At 41.7% G+C, this 19,060-nt stretch overlaps 1 protein-coding gene across 2 annotated transcripts in view; it reads left to right on the top strand.

The window, feature by feature from the left end:
• The window catches only part of STK39 (serine/threonine kinase 39), a 339,349-nt gene that overhangs the window by 51,741 nt on the left and 268,548 nt on the right, over positions 1 to 19,060 (top strand). For both annotated transcript variants that reach the window (XM_069733077.1, XM_069733078.1), the window contains exon 2: positions 9,641 to 9,753. In XM_069733077.1, the coding sequence (XP_069589178.1) occupies positions 9,641 to 9,753 (113 nt within the window). The remainder of the gene's footprint in view (positions 1 to 9,640; positions 9,754 to 19,060) is intronic.

Below are 19,060 nucleotides of genomic sequence, written 5' to 3'. Positions count from 1 at the left end.
GCTGGGTATCCCGGTCTCCTGGGCGTCACATTAACCTAACCTCTTTATCCCTTTTTTTTTTTTTTTTTTTTTTTATAACCAGCAAAGGTAAATCAGACAGCTGAGAGCTGCTATTATCAGGCTGGGAAGGTCCATGATTATTGGGTCCTTCCCAGCCTAACAATTCCAGCCCGCAGCATCACATGAGATGCGCCAATTGTGGCACTTTGCCTTGGCACTTCCCGATTGCCTATGCACCAGGACAATCGGGGTAATGGTATTTGTGGTTGTTGTCAGCTGTAATGTGGTGTTAGTAATGGAGAGTTATCTATCAGAATCCCACATTACTAAACCAATAAGTAAAAAGCGAAAAACACAAACGCACACAAATATTTTATATAAAAAAACGCTCCCCGACTCTTTAGCTGGTTCATAAATTTATTAAAAAAACAAAAAATCCGTGGAGATCTGATGTAGTCCTGGGAATCCGACGTAGTTCACAAATGGAAATCTGAAAAACATAAAAAGGGAGAAACATTAAGAAGACACCGTCCCTCGTTCACCAATTTATTAGAAAGAAAAGTTGCCACGCAGATCCAACGTAGATTCTTCCTACAACGTTCCCCGATTACGGCCATCAGAGGCTATGAAGTCTCGTTCTGTGGCTCCATAGGCTTTGAGCAGCAGCACTTAAAAGGAGCAAGGATGCTACAATCATGTCTTTCTGACTGAGGTTGGAGATACAAGACTCACAGGCTTCCTCTATGTTGGGTGGGAGACATAGGACTCACATCCTTTCCCTATATTGGGTGTGGACAGGTGCATGACTACAGTAAGTATAGGGGTTGCAACCCCACCTGGGCCCTAAAACCTAAGGGGCACCAACTGTCTCTTTTGACCTTTATGGAAAGACTCACATGCTTTCTCTGTACTGGGTGATGGATGTAGGACTCCCATCCTTTCTCTATAATGTGTGTGGGATGTAGGACTCACATGCTTTCTATATAGTGGATGTGGAACTGTGGACTAGCATAGTCTTTTTACGTTGAGTGGGAAATTCAGGACGAACATGCTCATCTATGATGGGTGGGGTATATGTAGGACTCACATGGTTGTCCATGTTGTGTGGAGGATGTAGGACTCTCCTGCTTACCATGTAGGGTGGGGGATGCAGGACTCACATGCTTCTCCATGATGGAGGGGGGTATATGTAGGACTCATGGTTCTCTATGTTGTGTGGAGGATGGAGGACTCTCATGCTTTCTCCATGTTGGGTGGGGGGGAAGCAGGACTCACATGCTTTTCCATGATGGGGGGTATATGTAGGACTTGCCTGGTTCTCTATGTTGTGTGTAGGATGTAGGACTCTCATGCTTTCCCCATGTTGGGTGGGGGATGCCGAATGCTCATGCTTTTCTATGATGGGTGTTGTATATGTAGGGCTCACATGGTTCTCTATGATAGGGGGATATATGTAGGCCTCACATTGTTCTCCATGATAGGGGGTTTATGTAGGACTCGCATGGTTCTCTATGCTGTGTGGATGATGTAGGACTCTCCTGCTTTCCCCATGTTGGGTAGGGGATGCAGGACTCACATGCTTTTCTATGATGGGGGGTATATGAAGGACTCACATGGTTCTCTATGATAGGGGGTATATGTAGGGCTCACATGGTTCTCCATGATAGGGGGATATGTGTAGTTCTCTATGTTGTGTGGAAGATGTAGGTCTCATGCTTTCCCCATGTTGGATAGGGGATGCAGGACTCGCATGCTTTTCTATGATGGGGGGTATATGAAGGACTCACATGCTTCTCCATGGTAGGGGTTATATGTAGGACTCACATGCTTCTCCATGGTAGTGGTTATATGTAGGACTCACATGCTTCTCTATGATGGCGGGTATATGTAGGACTCGCACGGTTCTCTATGTTGTGTGGAGGATGTAGGACTCTCATGCTTTCCCCATGTTGGGTGGTGATGTAGGACTCACAGACTTTCTCTATAAGTCCTGGCTGCATTTCAGTACAATTTCTGATTCTATAATTCCATATCTCCGATTTCCCAGGACAGGATTTTGGTTCTGTTTTTTTTTTTGCTGCTTATTATATTTCACTCTCGCACTCATGTGAATACGGCCTAAGGGTTTCTAGCAGAGCGATGATCTTATAGTGTTAAATCTTGTTGCTGTTGGCAACTTTTCCACTTTCCCTTTCTGCTAGTTTAAATAAACCGTCCCGTTGTGTTCTCAGTAAAGCCATGAAATGTGGCCTGTGTCTGCTACAATTTACACTCTCATTGTAATTATAAATAGAGAAGGAATTAGACAGTGGGAATGTCTCACATATCTATTAATTATCCATGGTCTCCATAGTGAGATGATGTCCAAATAGATCAGGAGCATGCCATCCAGATAAAGGGCGCACAGGCTGGTGGCAGAAAAGGGAGCACTCAGTTGTGGCCGCGCCATCGGACCCTTATTACACTTCCTGCATGAACCGCCCCCATCGGACTAGCGGATCAGTGACTTCCCATAGACCGTAATGGTATAATGGCAACGAATTCAATGAAGATCCTACTTGGCAACAATCTCAATCATTTTTTTTTATATGATTGTGCCACAAGCTTGGTCACTAAAGCAACGGTTAGTAAAACCAAGCCCAACGTTGGGCACTTTGGGGGTGACACTGCAATTTTGAGGCATGGCATAAATTAATAGAACTTTGCAACTATTCTGAAGTTTGGGGAAAGTATTGACATAATTGTTTAATAATCCTGTGGGTATGCCATAAGTAATGGCATCGGGGGATGAGCAGCTTTTCAAAAAATACTTTGTGATGCTCTGACAAGCGATGTCTGTGTGTGGCCAACCAGAGGTTGTGATGATCCCGAGGTTCCGAGATCCTTGCCAACATGTTCTGATATTCTATTGTATATATTTTGTGAGGCATTTAGGTCCTTAAACGGGGGTTTCCAAGCCAGGACAATTTTTTGGCAATCTTTATAGCACGACATATGTCATAGGGTGCAATATACACACTGTTAGGATTAGACTCCGCTTGGCGGTTCGAGAGGTTGTACCGTCACCACTCATGTTATTTTTATTCCGGTGGTCAAATGCTGACTATGGTTTTTTTCCTGTATATGAACATTGAGAGAAGCAGGAAAAAAAAAAAATCTTGTGTCACTTAATCCGAGAAGCTTGAACTGACAAATAGAGCTGAATCCTGACGGTGTGCATGTTCAACACTATTAGGACTGCTACCGTTCTTGATGAAAAATTAACCCGGGCCCAGAAAATTCCTTTAGCATAATTCAATTTTTTAAATTTTCTTTTCTTTTCTTATAAAATTGAGTAAAGCCGTTGCTAGATCGCTAATGAAATCTAACATTCCCAATCTCCTTTTCTCAACATCTGCTCAGAGATGTAAGCCTACCCACGGCTAGTTTTTTGGTGCCCTATGACAGCATTTACTGGCTGCAAAAGATCGCCTGATTTAGAGGGATCGGTGCCCCCTCAACGTGACTGCCCCAATTTATAACTCAAAAACCTTAAAGTGGATCTTTCAGCCTAATCGGCTGCCCTATGAAGGGCGCCATATTACAGCTACAGGTCTGCACTTCTAGAAGCCAAATTGGCACGTAAACATGTCTTGTAGGAGCCTGACAATAATTACGCAGGCTCACGTTTTATGCATTTATAGTTTATGAGAACACTCCCCCACCTAACCTCACCTGTCCTCCCCTGTCCTCTGCCTGCTCCCACCCATGCATAACCAGCTGCCTAGAAATCATTGTCTCCATTTTGTCCGTCTGTGGAAATTGGACTGCACTCTGATGTCATCGGAGTGCAGTCCAATGCTTTCCACATACTCATTAACTTGTATTGCCAAGTAGGATCCGAATACGTATCAAACTCAGGCATGCTGCCGTTTTTTTCCCTGGACCAGCTCTGTCCAAGGGGAAAAAAAAATCAGACATGTGCACGGTCTATAGGCTAACATTGGTCCTGGTGGAATCCGATGTTTTGTCTAATCGCACTCGGACCAAATATGCGCCCTTAGTGCAACCTATAAATTTGGCATATCCACTTTAAAGGAAACATACACAGGTTTGTATCCGCAGCTTATGCATTTATTAGTGACGACCAGTGTATATAAGTACGCCCTCCCCAGTATGACATTCTCCCTGAGATCTGCGCTCGATTAAGCACAATGTCTGTAACGACTGTCTGTTCTGAAACTTTGGAAGTCACGAAGAGCCTCTTTGCTGTCTCCTTGGAGTATATGTTATTTCCTCTGCAGGGACTACAGTCTGGTGATGTATATCCGCGCCGTATGTGTATGTATCGGTGTCTCTCGGTAAAGCGGGCAGGTTATATAAACGTAATGATCCGGTGTCTTTCCCCTCGAGGTAATTCCATCTCATGACGCTGACGTTCCATATCCTACTTTTGGCTACAGCAATATTTACTTTAGGCACTGCTTTTGTTCCTGGCCCGGATGCTACATTAATATAGTAGAAATTCTGTTTGTGTTTAGCTAAGGAGTGTCAGGAGACCTAGATTTGCTAATGCAGAGCTATGTGGACCTGATAGTCTTCGGTGGTCAGATCTTTAGCAATTGCGGCAGCATCCTACGTTTCGGCTTGAATCTCTATTAAATATGACCCGTATAGTTTTGTCCCTATCGGTCATATAAAAAAAAAATATAACAACTCAACGCAAACAGACCTGAAAAATAAAATAATATTACCGTAAATATTCTATATTTTCTGAAGACAGCTCCTATGCAGTTCTAGGTGTTTTCAAGATTCATGGAATCATAGAATGTTAGAGCTAGAAGGGACCTCAAGGGTCATCGTGTCCAACCCCCTGCTCAATGCAGGATTCACTGAACCATCTCAGACAGATGTCTGTCCAGCCTCCATTGAAGGAGAACTCACCACCTCTCCTGGTAGCCTGTTGCACTCATTGATCACCCTCACTGTCAAAAAGTTTTTTTTCATATCTACCGGTAATCTGTATCTTCTCCCTTTCAGTGTCATTCCATTACTTCTCGTATTTCCAAGTGCAAATGAGAATAATGATGATTCCGCGACTTGATATTTGTAGACAGCCGTTAAGTCTCCCCTTAGCCTTCTTTTTTGCAAGCTCAACGTTCCCAGATCCTTTAACCGTTCCTCGTAGGACATAGTTTGCAGTCCGCTCACCATCCTCGTAGCTCTTCTCTGAACTTGCTCCAGTTTTTCAATATCTTTTTTTAAAACGTGGCGCCCGGAAATGAAAACAGTATGCCCGATGAAGCCTGACCAACGAGGAGTACAGGGGGATAATGACTTCACGTGATCTAGACTCTATGCTTCTCTTAACATATCCCAGAATTAAGATTAATGGACTTGTGGTGATCAAAAAGTTTTCCCCTATCCTCTATAAAACTAGTGATAATTTCTGACTATAACCCAACCCACAGCAATAGTAGTCCAAGTGTAGGATAATCCTCTTTTTTTCCCTAATTGGAGTCATCTTTTTGAATCCCTACAACACGATTACTGTCCAAGAGAAAGTTTGAAACGTCCTTATCAAAAGTAGGAAAACACAAATCATGGAAAAAAATAAAACATGGTTTATGGAAACTTGTAGGACACATTATGGAGTATATAAATATTGGTACGATAGGGAAAGTTGGATTTTTGCTTTTAGCAACCAATTACGTTAATCTCTTATTTTGCCAAAAATTCCTTTAAAAGGTAGCAACTTTATTTATTATCTTATGCCACTAGGTTATTTTTCTATTGGTCCAGGGAGGATAAAATAAAAAGAAATGCAATTTTGAAAGTAGTGTTAATGAAAAACAAAAATACTATCTTTGGGCACAATTCATAATTTGTGATTTATTGAAGTAATTTTTCTTTTCTTTTTTTTTTTCGTTAGCTGACTTATTTATGACAAGTTCAAAATGGCGCCCATGATTCAAAGTCAAAACTTTTATTTATTTTTCTTTTTAACTAGTTTTTGTGACTTCTCATTAATAAAAGTTTTAAATACTTAAAAAAAAACCCACAAAAATGCACCAAATTGAAAATTCCTCCAGAAACTATCCATGGGGGTTTTCATCAGTTTTTAACAACATAGAGACATGAATGAATCTGTGAATATTGATTTTGCCAACATTGTACCAAAGGGAGAATTTACAGCAGCAGAGCAGCAATTCCTCCCTACAGGGCAATGGAGGGTGAAATATGGGTCTGTATAAAAGTATTTCAGCTTCCATTGCCTCATAAGCTGTGACATATTGCTCCGTAATAGAAAACCGATCTGTTGGCGAAATACAGACATCCCTTTCAGATTGTCACATTGCTTAGTTATTAGTAGTCTGTTCTCCATAATTGTCTTTAGCTGCTACAGTGGTTTCCACTTAATGCTTTAAGTGTTATTAGGTGGGCACCTTAAGGGGCGGACATATCGCATATGCAGCCGTCTCATTTTCACGTGGGCCTTTCGAGGAGAGGTGTCCAGTTCCACTGCATTAATCTCAGTTGGGCTAGTGGCCTCGGACCATCTGTCTGTGCTGAGTAGATGCCATGAAAGAGAATTAATCAGTGTTTTTCTTTAAATTTGGTGTTTTACAGTATTTAAACTCACAACCTGTAGCATGACAGACTAAAATAATAGCTGTGAGCCTCATGGTACACTCTTTAAGTATAGGAGGATGTTCTCTGCCTAAAGATCTAAATAGTATTCTCCTTTTCAGGCATGCTGTACTGGCACATAGAGATACATCTCAATATATTTGTACATCTTTATATAACTGTATATTAGAAACAAAATAAAAGTCTGGGGATTATTTTTTTCTATCACATTACTAAAAAGTAATGAAAAACATTAATGCAATATCTATGTAATGCAGCGGTAGCACCGTACGCAGTCAAACAGCAGTGACCCAAGCAAGTTCAAAACAAAATGTTCCTTTAATGTGTTACTTCACACAGTCCATTAGAATACATAGTACACGACTTTAGTTTGCAGTCCCTAAACAGCAGGACTTACCTTTGTCCAGTTTCCCTGGGCGAGCGCACGCCGGGACCAAGTCTCTTTACTCACACAATGCACAGCACGCTGTATCCTCCGGATCACAGCCGGGTAAACAAACGACAGCTCGAGATGCAGGGTGTCAGTCTCTTTGGTTCCTCTTGCCTCTGTGTTGCTTCACACAGGGAGTGCTCTGTAGACAACTGCTCTGTCTGCTTCCAAAACCAACACTGACACACCTCCCCCTCTACTACAGGGCTTTTAATCAGTCACTGCTTCACCATTCTAATCATTGCTACACCTGTGACTGCAATACGCCCTCATGGCCTCACTATGCCTCTGTGCGCATGCTGGAGAGCACAAACAGCGCCCCTAGCTGTAACAGGGGTCACTGCCTCACAAATAATATACTTAAAAAATAAAAATCACAAACCAGTAAATAACATGGACATATTTGATATCCCTTTAATCGTAAGGACTAGGAGCCGGTGTATTTACTTTGAAAAATGTCAAAATGGCTGTATAATTCTTTTAAAAAGTCTCCTTGCTCGGTATTGAGCATTTTATGAGGTCTAGTTAGACGCCTACAATGCTAATTTTTATTTGAAGATTCTACAGCCATTCTGAATTGAATTTTCAAAGTCAGTACATCAGTCTCATCAAGTTTAAGAGATCTATTTAATAATGCATGCAGTTTGTATTTAAGTTACTGGTCCTGCACAATTATTTTGTTGCAGACATATAGGCATGTTTTGCAGATTTTCCTTATACGGCAGATACGAATGCGGTTATTTAAAATCTGACATGCAGAACGTGACACAACATGACTTGTTTTAAGGTGGCCATACGAGAGCTGTGGGATCCCTCTGATCTCCATCTTATCACCTATCCTTTGGATCGAGGACTTCAAAATTCTGTACCAGAATGGAGCACTGGTCGCACATGCTATCCCCGAGTTATTACGTATCATTTGGTTTATTACCAACCCTCAAGGATGGCTATAACCCTTTAAAACCAAATGATTATGGTCTTGCTCCTAGTCTTTTTAAAGAATCTGTTAGGGGTTGTTCACCTTTTGGATGCAATTTTTTTTTGTTAAATGTATGAAATTCGGGCTAAAAAAAAAATCATTTTTGCCATTGGGTTTCATAATAAATTTTGCACCCTTTGCCTTCTATAATCTGTGTGTTATACTGTCTATTGCTGCAGAATGAGTTAACTGAGAATCCTTCATCAGCCTGCTTGTTTGACTCTTTTTTTGTGCGCCTCTCAGCTGATTTATGACCACAGACCACATCAAATTTGAACGTGCAAAAAAAAAAGAACCTATAAAAACCAAACGGTGCAAAATTTTGAATGAAACCCGACTGCAAAAATGATTTCTAGCCCCGTATACATGCAACTAATGACAAAAAAAATTTCGTTACAGAGGAACAAACCTGTTGTGAATTCTGTGGCAGAGCTCCCTCCTGTGGTCACAAGTGGTACTTCGACTGATTCTCTCTGTGAGCTTCCGTTGGTGGAGGAAAGTGGTACTGCGGCTTCTGAGTTTCCTTCCTCAGGTGATGTGGTGAAGTCGTTAGGTGCTGCTCTATTTAACTCCACCTAGTGCTTTGATCCTGGCCTCCAGTCAATGTTCTAGTATTGGACCTGTTTCCTCCTGGATCGTTCCTGTGGCCTGCTGCTCTGCATAGCTAAGTTCTGCTTTGCTATTTTGTTTGCTTTTTTTTCTGTCCAGCTTGTCTATTGGTTTTTTCCTGCTTGCTGGAAGCTCTGGGACGCAGAGGGTGTACCTCCGTGCCGTTAGTTCGGTACGGAGGGTCTTTTTGCCCCCTTTGCATGGTTTTTGTAGGGTTTTGTGTTGACCGCAAAGTTACCTTTCCTATCCTCGCTCTGTTCAGAAAGTCGGGCCTCACTTTGCTAAATCTATTTCATCTCTACGTTTGTCTTTTCATCTTAACTCACAGTCATTATATGTGGGGGCTGCCTTTTCCTTTGGGGTATTTCTCTGAGGCAAGGTAGGCTTATTTTCTATCTTCAGGCTAGCTAGTTTCTCAGGCTGTGCCGAGTTGCATAGGGAGCGTTAGGCGCAATCCACGGCTGCCTCTAGTGTGGTTTGAGAGGATTAGGGATTGTGGTCAGCAGAGTTCCCACGTCTCAGAGCTCGTTCAATGTTTTTGAGTTATTGTCAGGTCACTGTATGTGCTCTGACCTCTATGTCCATTGTGGTACTGAATTACCTTATCATAACAGTACTGGAGGCCCAAAGTACTAATGATTCTCAATAGAGGGAAAAAAGCAAACAAAATAGCAAAGCAGAACTTAGCTATGCAGAGCAGCAGGCCACAGGAACGATCCAGGAGGAAACCGGTCCAATACTAGAACATTGACTGGAGGCCAGGATCAAAGCACTAGGTGGAGTTAAATAGAGCAGCACCTAACGACTTCGCCACATCACCTGAGGAAGGAAACTCAGAAGCCGCAGTACCACTTTCCTCCACCAACGGAAGCTCACAGAGAGAATCAGCCGAAGTACCACTTGTGACCACAGGAGGGAGCTCTGCCACAGAATTCACAACACAAACCCTTTGACATTATGTATATTAAATTTTCAATTTTTTTTTTCTTTAGGAAGCGGGGCCACAGCTGTGGTACAAGCAGCCCTATGCAAACCCAGACAAGAACGGGTCGCCATAAAGAGGATAAACCTAGAAAAGTGCCAGACAAGCATGGATGAGCTGCTTGTAAGTATGAGATGTTTTTTTGGGGGGGTCTTGGCACTAGTAAAGAATGTCAGCTTTTTGCTAATATAGAAAAAACTTTACCAAGTTTTATCAGTGTTTTTGATCCGATTTTGATCAATTTTTTACCATTAGGTTTTTATCCGTGATTTTCTCATAAAGAGAGAAATACTTTAGTAATATAAAGAAAATATATAATAGCAAAAAAAAACTATATATAAAAAATGACAAAGTAACCCAATGGAAGGCTAACAGACACACACCCCGTTGTAGAGAGTAAAAGACCAAACATAATCGTTGCAAAGATTTACAAAGCGCTACTGTAGCGGAGCCTGATTGTGGTGCAGGCCTGGCGCCCCAACTTGTGTTTCACCCAGCTTCATCAGGGGGAGCCTGAAAAGTGATGGAGAGGTGACAAACTGCAAAAAATGTTAAAGCGAAAATGACGTGCACTATAATTGCCAATTTTTTTTATGGCAGATAAATTCTCCCCAAAGTATAATAAAAAGTTGTAAAACTTTTCACTTATATGTGGATTAGGGTTTTTTTTTTTCATACGTAAAGCTAGAATAGTATTATGAATATTTACTGACTCAAAAACTTGTGAATTGTATGGGTTCTGCTCACTTGACATCTTTTTCATGTGCCTGGAACCTGCTTGAAAAAGCACCACAAAGCTGGTTTAGTAATGTGGGAGGTCTGATAGTCACATCTCCGTTAGTTAACCCAAAGCTTGATGGCGGCTGTGACTTTTGACAAATTCCAGCTGTCATCAACCCCAACTACCATTACTCCAATTGCCATTGCACCAGGGGAATCGGAAGGAGACCGACAAAGCACCAGAATTGGTGTATCTAATGGTTTAATATATTTTTATTAAAGAGAAGAGAATTTTACAAGAAAAACAGTAGTTGAAAACTACATCAATGATCAAAGTACTTTTTCTTATAATATACAATTTGAGAAGAGTAACACAAAAAACACTCATTCACAAACCTTGCATAAATCTTACATAAAAGAGAGAAAGAATAAAAAAAAAAAATTAGAGGGAGTAAACCCTCTAGAATGACTACGGTATCTTTCAGAATTGGTGTATCTAATGGATGCCCCATTTCTGGTGCAGCTCCGAGCTTGTACTTTTAGGCTAGGAAGTGCCAGTAATCAGGTATCTTCCAAGCTTGATAATATAAGCCCGCAGCTGTCTGCTTTACCGTGGCTGGTTATCACAATAGGGGGACTCCAGATCCTTTTTTTGCCATTATTTATTTATTAGCTAAATACATGTAACATAGTAACATAGTAACATAGTTAGTAAGGCCGAAAAAAGACATTTGTCCATCCAGTTCAGCCTATATTCCATCATAATAAATCCCCAGATCTACGTCCTTCTACAGAACCTAATAATTGTATGATACAATATTGTTCTGCTCCAGGAAGACATCCAGGCCTCTCTTGAACCCCTCGGCTGAGTTCGCCATCACCACCTCCTCAGGCAAGCAATTCCAGATTCTCACTGCCCTAACAGTAAAGAATCCTCTTCTATGTTGGTGGAAAAACCTTCTCTCCTCCAGACGCAAAGAATGCCCCCTTGTGCCCGTCACCTTCCTTGGTATAAACAGATCCTCAGCGAGATATTTGTATTGTCCCCTTATATACTTATACATGGTTATTAGATCGCCCCTCAGTCGTCTTTTTTCTAGACTAAATAATCCTAATTTCGCTAATCTATCTGGGTATTGTAGTTCTCCCATCCCCTTTATTAATTTTGTTGCCCTCCTTTGTACTCTCTCTAGTTCCATTATATCCTTCATGAGCACCGGTGCCCAAAACTGGACACAGTACTCCATGTGCGGTCTAACTAGGGATTTGTACAGAGGCAGTATAATGCTCTCATCATGTGTATCCAGACCTCTTTTAATGCACCCCATGATCCTATTTGCCTTGGCAGCTGCTGCCTGGCACTGGCTGCTCCAGGTAAGTTTATCATTAACTAGGATCCCCAAGTCCTTCTCCCTGTCAGATTTACCCAGTGGTTTCCCGTTCAGTGTGTAATGGTGATATTGATTCCCTCTTCCCATGTGTATAACCTTACATTTATCATTGTTAAACCTCATCTGCCACCTTTCAGCCCAAGTTTCCAACTTATCCAGATCCATCTGTAGCAGAATACTATCTTCTCTTGCATTAACTGCTTTACATAGTTTTGTATCATCTGCAAATATCGATATTTTACTGTGTAAACCTTCTACCAGATCATTAATGAATATGTTGAAGAGAACAGGTCCCAATACTGACCCCTGCGGTACCCCACTGGTCACAGCGACCCAGTTAGAGACTATACCATTTATAACCACCCTCTGCTTTCTATCACTAAGCCAGTTACTAACCCATTTACACACATTTTCCCCCAGACCAAGCATTCTCATTTTGTGTACCAACCTCTTGTGCGGCACGGTATCAAACGCTTTGGAAAAATCGAGATATACCACGTCCAATGACTCACCGTGGTCCAGCCTATAGCTTACCTCTTCATAAAAACTGATTAGATTGGTTTGACAGGAGCGATTTCTCATAAACCCATGCTGATATGGAGTTAAACAGTTATTCTCATTGAGATAATCCAGAATAACATCCCTCAGAAACCCTTCAAATATTTTACCAACAATAGAGGTTAGACTTACTGGCCTATAATTTCCAGGTTCACTTTTAGAGCCCTTTTTGAATATTGGCACCACATTTGCTATGCGCCAGTCCTGCTGAACAGATCCTGTCGCTATAGAGTCCCTAAAAATAAGAAATAATGGTTTATCTATTACATTACTTAGTTCCCTTAGTACTCGTGGGTGTATGCCATCCGGACCCGGAGATTTATCTATTTTAATCTTATTTAGCCGATTTCGCACCTCTTCTTGGGTTAGATTGGTGACCCTTAATATAGGGTTTTCATTGTTTCTTGGGATTTCACCTAGCATTTCATTTTCCACCGTGAATACCGTGGAGAAGAAGGTGTTTAATATGTTAGCTTTTTCATCGTCATCTACAACCATTCTTTCCTCACTATTTTTTAAGGGGCCTACATTTTCAGTTTTTATTCTTTTACTATTGATATAGTTGAAGAACAGTTTGGGATTAGTTTTACTCTCCTTAGCAATGTGCTTCTCTGTTTCCTTTTTGGCAGCTTTAATTAGTTTTTTAGATAAAGTATTTTTCTCCCTATAGTTTTTTAGAGCTTCAATGGTGCCATCCTGCTTTAGTAGTGCAAATGCTTTCTTTTTACTGTTAATTGCCTGTCTTACTTCTTTGTTTAGCCACATTGGGTTTTTTCTATTTCTAGTCCTTTTATTCCCACAAGGCATAAACCGCTTACACTGCCTATTTAGGATGTTCTTAAACATTTCCCATTTATTATCTGTATTCTTATTTCTGAGGATATTGTCCCAGTCTACCAGATTAAGGGCATCTCTAAGCTGGTCAAACTTTGCCTTCCTAAAGTTCAGTGTTTTTGTGACTCCCTGACAAGTCCCCCTAGTGAAAGACAGGTGAAACTGTACAATATTGTGGTCGCTATTTCCTAGATGCCCAACCACCTGCAGATTTGTTATTCTGTCAGGTCTATTAGATAGTATTAGGTCTAAAAGTGCTGCTCCTCTGGTTGGATTCTGCACCAATTGTGAAAGATAATTTTTCTTGGTTATTAGCAGAAACCTGTTGCCTTTATGGGTTTCACAGGTTTCACTTTCCCAGTTAATATCCGGGTAGTTAAAGTCCCCCATAACCAGGACCTCATTATGGGTTGCAGCTTCATCTATCTGCTTTAGAAGTAGACTTTCCATGGTTTCTGTTATATTTGGGGGTTTGTAACAGACCCCAATGAGAATTTTGTTACCATTTTTCCCTCCATGAATTTCGACCCATATGGACTCGACATCCTCATTTCCTTCGCTAATATCCTCCCTTAAAGTGGACTTTAGACAAGACTTTACATAGAGACAAACCCCTCCTCCTCTCCGATTTTTACGATCCTTTCTAAACAGACTGTAACCCTGTAAGTTAACTGCCCAGTCATAGCTTTCATCTAACCATGTCTCGGTTATTCCCACTATGTCAAAGTTACCTGTAGATATTTCTGCTTCTAGTTCTTCCATCTTGTTTGTCAGGCTTCTGGCGTTTGCGAGCATGCAGTTTAGAGGATTTTGTTTTGTTCCAATCTCCTCGCTGTGGATTGCTTTAGAAATGTTCTTACCTCCCATCTGAGTATGTTTTCCTGGGTCTTCTTTGTTCGAGTCTAATGTTTTTCTTCCCGTCCCCTCTTCTTCTAGTTTAACGCCCTCCTGATGAGTGTAGCGAGTCTTCTGGCGAATGTGTGTTTCCCAGGTTTGTTGAGGTGTAGTCCGTCTCTGGCGAGGAGTCCATCATACCAGTAATTCACACCGTGGTCCAGGAATCCGAATCCTTGTTGTCTGCACCATCGTCTTAGCCAGTTGTTTGCATCAAGGATCCTGTTCCATCTCCTGGTGCCATGCCCGTCTACTGGAAGGATAGAAGAAAAAACTACCTGTGCATCCAGTTCCTTTACTTTCTTCCCCAACTCTTCAAAGTCTTTGCAGATTGTCGGTAGGTCTTTCCTTGCCGTGTCATTGGTGCCAACATGTATCAGAAGAAATGGGTGGACGTCCTTGGAGCTGAAGAGCTTTGGTATCCTATCGGTCACATCCTTGATCATCGCACCTGGAAGGCAGCATACTTCTCTTGCAGTTATGTCCGGTCTGCAGATGGCTGCTTCTGTGCCTCTCAGTAGTGAGTCTCCCACCACCACCACTCTTCGTTGCTTCTTGGCTGTACTTTTTGCTGTCACTTGTTGCTGTGTGCCCTTTTCTTTTTTGCTTGCTGGTATTGCTTCATCCTTAGGTGTGCCATCTTCATCCTCTACAAAGATTTGATATCGGTTCTTCAGTTGTGTGGTTGGTGATTTCTCCATGGTCTTCTTGCTTCTTTTGGTCACATGCTTCCACTCATCTGCTTTTGGAGGTTCTCTGACACTTTTTTCACCTTCTGTGACCAGTAGAGATGCTTCTGTTCTGTCTAGAAAGTCTTCATTCTCTTTGATGAGTTTCAAAGTTGCTATTCTTTCTTCCAGACCCCGCACCTTTTCTTCTAAAAGGGCCACTAGTCTACACTTCTGACAGGTGAAATTTGATTCTTCTTCTGGTCGGTCTGTGAACATGTAGCACATGCTGCAGCTCACCATGTACTGTAAACTACAAGCGCAAACAAAGCACTAATTATATATCTCGCAGGTATCTATCTCATATCTATCTATCTATCTATCTATCTATCTATCTATCTATCTATCTATTCTCTGTCTTCGCAGATCTAAGTCACTTCTATTCTAAACATCTCTCACATCTATTCTTCATTCTATTGTGATACATGCCACACAGATGACATACACGTACATACAGACACAGATGGCATCGGTACTGGTTTTTCCAGGACGTGTGAAGGAGGCCATATATAGTGTTTCCTGCTAGGATAATATTGGATCTTCATTTTACAATTTATATATATTCAATATAAAAATGGTATTTAATTTTGAAAATGTCTTTACTTACTTTGGAAACCGTGGACAAGCTTGTTATTATCAGACACGACCCTTACAGATAAGCTGAGCTCCAATATTGCAGAGGAAATGTCAGAGTTTTTCTACATTAGATCACGGCACGGTGCCTGATATAAAGCCGACACTTCCAGAATACAAATCGCTGGATCTCTAGGCAGGCAGTGAATCAGCCGCATTGGTGCAGCTATAAAGGTCGCTCTTGAGACTGGGCACCTAAACCGGGTAAGGAACACAGGCTCCGCTTACTGCACCGACGTTGACTACAGATTTGTACAGTAAATGGTTGGAAGCTGTACCCATATGAAGTGGAGAGAGGAAAAGCCAGCGATATATAGTATAGGATGAATACTGGAGTGATGGAATAGACGTACATGTGTGCGCTCACATTACAGGCTTGTGTGATCCATGGACAGAACCCCAATGTTTGCTTGTGATAATATACGGTGTTTGCTTCTAGCCGATTCGGTCAGTGTGCTGGCAAGCTTCCATCCTAGTTGGCAGGGTAAGTGTCGTAGAGGATGCAATCCGATCAAAGCAGGGGAATCTGGTGAAGCTCCGTTTGGGTTAATCTAAATAAATCCCACTTCTCCAATATTCATAAACTAGTTAGGATTTTTTTTTTCAATAGACATGATTATGAAAACTAATTTTAGAGCCGAAATGTGTTGTATGTTTAAACTAAAATTTCAGCTTCTTCATCAACATTAGAGAAGTGGGATTCATTTAGATTATGTTGGAGTTCACCCAGTTGTAACTTTGCTAGATTCCATTGTTTCACCCAGATTTCAAGCCTTTACAGCGCTAATTTTCGGTGTTAGGGAAAAGTCTACACACAGGACTTTGCAAGACCCAACATCAGCCAACTCGATTTCCTTCCATTGAGGGAGGTGGTGTCAAGGGCCATCGGGGACTGACTGTTAATGCGAGGAGGCGGGAGGAACTAGTACTGATTGACAGGATAAGGGACTGCATTGGAGTGGAGCAGTCATGGACGAGAGGGATAATAAAAAGTAGAGTGGCTGTAGAGAAGGGTGGACAAAGGAGAGAGAAGGTGAGTAGCTGCATCCAAAGAGACAGAGCATGCAACAGGTGAGAGCCATAGTCTCCAACGGTTCACCAGTAGTGATGAACGAGTATACTCGTTGCTCGGGTTTTCCCGAGCACGCTTGGGTGATCTCCAAGTATTTGTTGGTATTCGGAGATATAGTTTTCATCACCGCAGTTGATTGATTTACTGCTGCTAGCCAGGCTGAGTACATGTGGGGGTTGCCTGGTTGCTAGGGAATCCCCACATGTAATCAAGCTGGCTAATAGCTGTAAATCATTCAACTGCGGTGATGAAAACTATATCTCCGAACACTAACAAATACTTGGAGATCACCCGAGCATGCTCGGGGAAAACCCGAGCAACGAGTATACTCGTTCATCACTATCCACCATCCCAACTTTTTTCCCCATAGGAGGACAAGCCATTTAGCACGTTATCACCACTCCCAATAGGAAGTTGCATGTGTCTCACAGCCGCAAAGATAATTCATAATGGAGAATTGGCAAACTGAGCTAGTGCATCCGTGCCCACGAGCCATCGACTAAGCCCCCACTAGTATAGTATTGTAAATGCACTGTAGTCATGATATCACCCCTACACCCTGTTAACAAAGACCAGGCATGGCGTCGAAAAAGTTATTCTTGGAAAACACTTATCTTATTTGCTTGCGATGTGCCCCATTGTCTTGTACAAATTCTAAGTTAGAGCCTCCATGGCCACTGCAGCCAATCCTCGGGCTCAGTTTAGTTTGTCATTTTAAACCTTTGCATTCCGTACCAGCTGCAAAATGTATCCTTGGAAAACCCATTTTGCTGATTCTTTCAGAAATGGTCCCTGAAAAATGAGAGCTTCCATATTATTCAATGATGAGAAAGACGTCCCAGTTACTTTTAAAAAAGAGGTTCTGCTGCAGCTATGGTGTTAATTATAACTGTCACGGATCCCCACTCCGTGGTGTCACTAATTCGTCACGTATCCGCTCTCAGCACGTGACTTGGGGTTGTGCCTGCAAGGGTTAATCTATCTCCCCACTCTCAGTCCAGCATTCAACCTCTGTCCTATGCTATAATGGGAGCATAAATCACACACCGACCCAGGCCACACACCCGCTCATACACGCTGCCACCACTCATCGAAATATTAATAATAATATTGTCTACTACTCATAAGGCTCACACACCTTAGGCTATGGATTCATTAGAACATTCAAGGTTCAACTTGTTAAAGCTCATACTTTAATACAAAAAGGTTCAGTGCTTACAGTAAGAAAAAGGTATAAAAATATGATAATAAAAAGACATACAACTTATACAAAACAGTATAACATAAACAGGAGAAAACAGAAATCATCTAACTTGGTAGTCTGCTTTCAGCTCCCTGAAGGGGGGAGTGAAAATGGAGTTGGTGGAACACATCAGCTTCTCAGGCTGCTCTCACATGTGAACACGATTCTAGGTGTACAGGTCTAATTTATAGCTTTGGTCTGGAGGTCAGATTTCTAGACCAGCCCCTCAGGTTAATATCATAATTGCTTGTTTTTGATTGGACCACGGCCGCGCTACCAATGAATATATTATTTTCTCTTGAGATCCTTTGTGTAAACATTCTTACAGAGATAGTATCAGGCTGTACGGTAATTGACATCTCTCTTCCAAGAGCAAGGAGGTGTCAAGTGTTACCCTTTCTTCTTGGTCCTAGCTAGACCTCTGGTGAGATTTGGAGACAGAAGTCTGCTTGTCTCAGGAAAATACATATTAACACCTGGGTGAGACATGCAGCCTTCAGGACAGATGTTACTAGTCACACAGTACCTATACCTAGGTCACTGCACACACACACACACACACATACATATATATATATATATATATATATATATATATATATATTTCACCACAATAACAAATAATGGAACCCCTGCTAAAAATTGTGAAAATTAATAGAATTCACCTTGGTAGTAACTGCATCAGACCCTGGTGCCTACATGCTGCCCAAAAGCCCCTTATAAATGGGTGATGGTAGTTGAGGACCGTATGGTAAGTTTTTCATTGAGACCTCGGAGATGTAAGTTGCATCTTTTGGTCTCGCGTACATTGTAACAGGTTTGGATGGGATGTGATGGCTGCACTAGTTACAGAGCTCGGCTTCCTTCAGCTAAAAGTTGTTAAATAAGTAATAATGTACTTTATAGGTTGAAAAGGCCAGTCCCCCGCTCCTGATTCTATTACACAGCGAGGGGCATGCCACATGTGGCAGCACAATGCAAAGGGCGCCATACTGAAGCAGATTCATTATTTAGTACTACCAATTCCTTTCAAATAGACATGTCTCGTCCTGCATGGGTGATTACAGGTCAGCTGTTCTCATTCACGCTTATGGAAATCATTTCCTCTAAATAAAATAGCCAAAGGGGGAATTCATTAACATCACGTAAAAGTAAGTCAAGCGAGAGATTAGCTGCTGGAAAATTACAGACAGAAGGCATTATATTGGTGTTACTCTGGCAGTTCTAAGTGTGTTTCAATCAACTGTAGGTTTTAGGTCGTATAACTGTCAGTCAAGGGGCCTGTGACTCCAAACTACAGACATGTAGACATGGTGGTTCCATACTACAGACTTGTAGGCGCTGTGGTTCCATACTA

The sequence above is a fragment of the Ranitomeya imitator genome, chromosome 7 (assembly GCF_032444005.1).
Source record: "Ranitomeya imitator isolate aRanImi1 chromosome 7, aRanImi1.pri, whole genome shotgun sequence".
Taxonomy (NCBI): Eukaryota; Metazoa; Chordata; class Amphibia; order Anura; family Dendrobatidae; genus Ranitomeya; species Ranitomeya imitator.
Note: the sequence above shows the minus strand (reverse complement) of the source record. Positions and strands in the feature narration are given on the sequence as shown.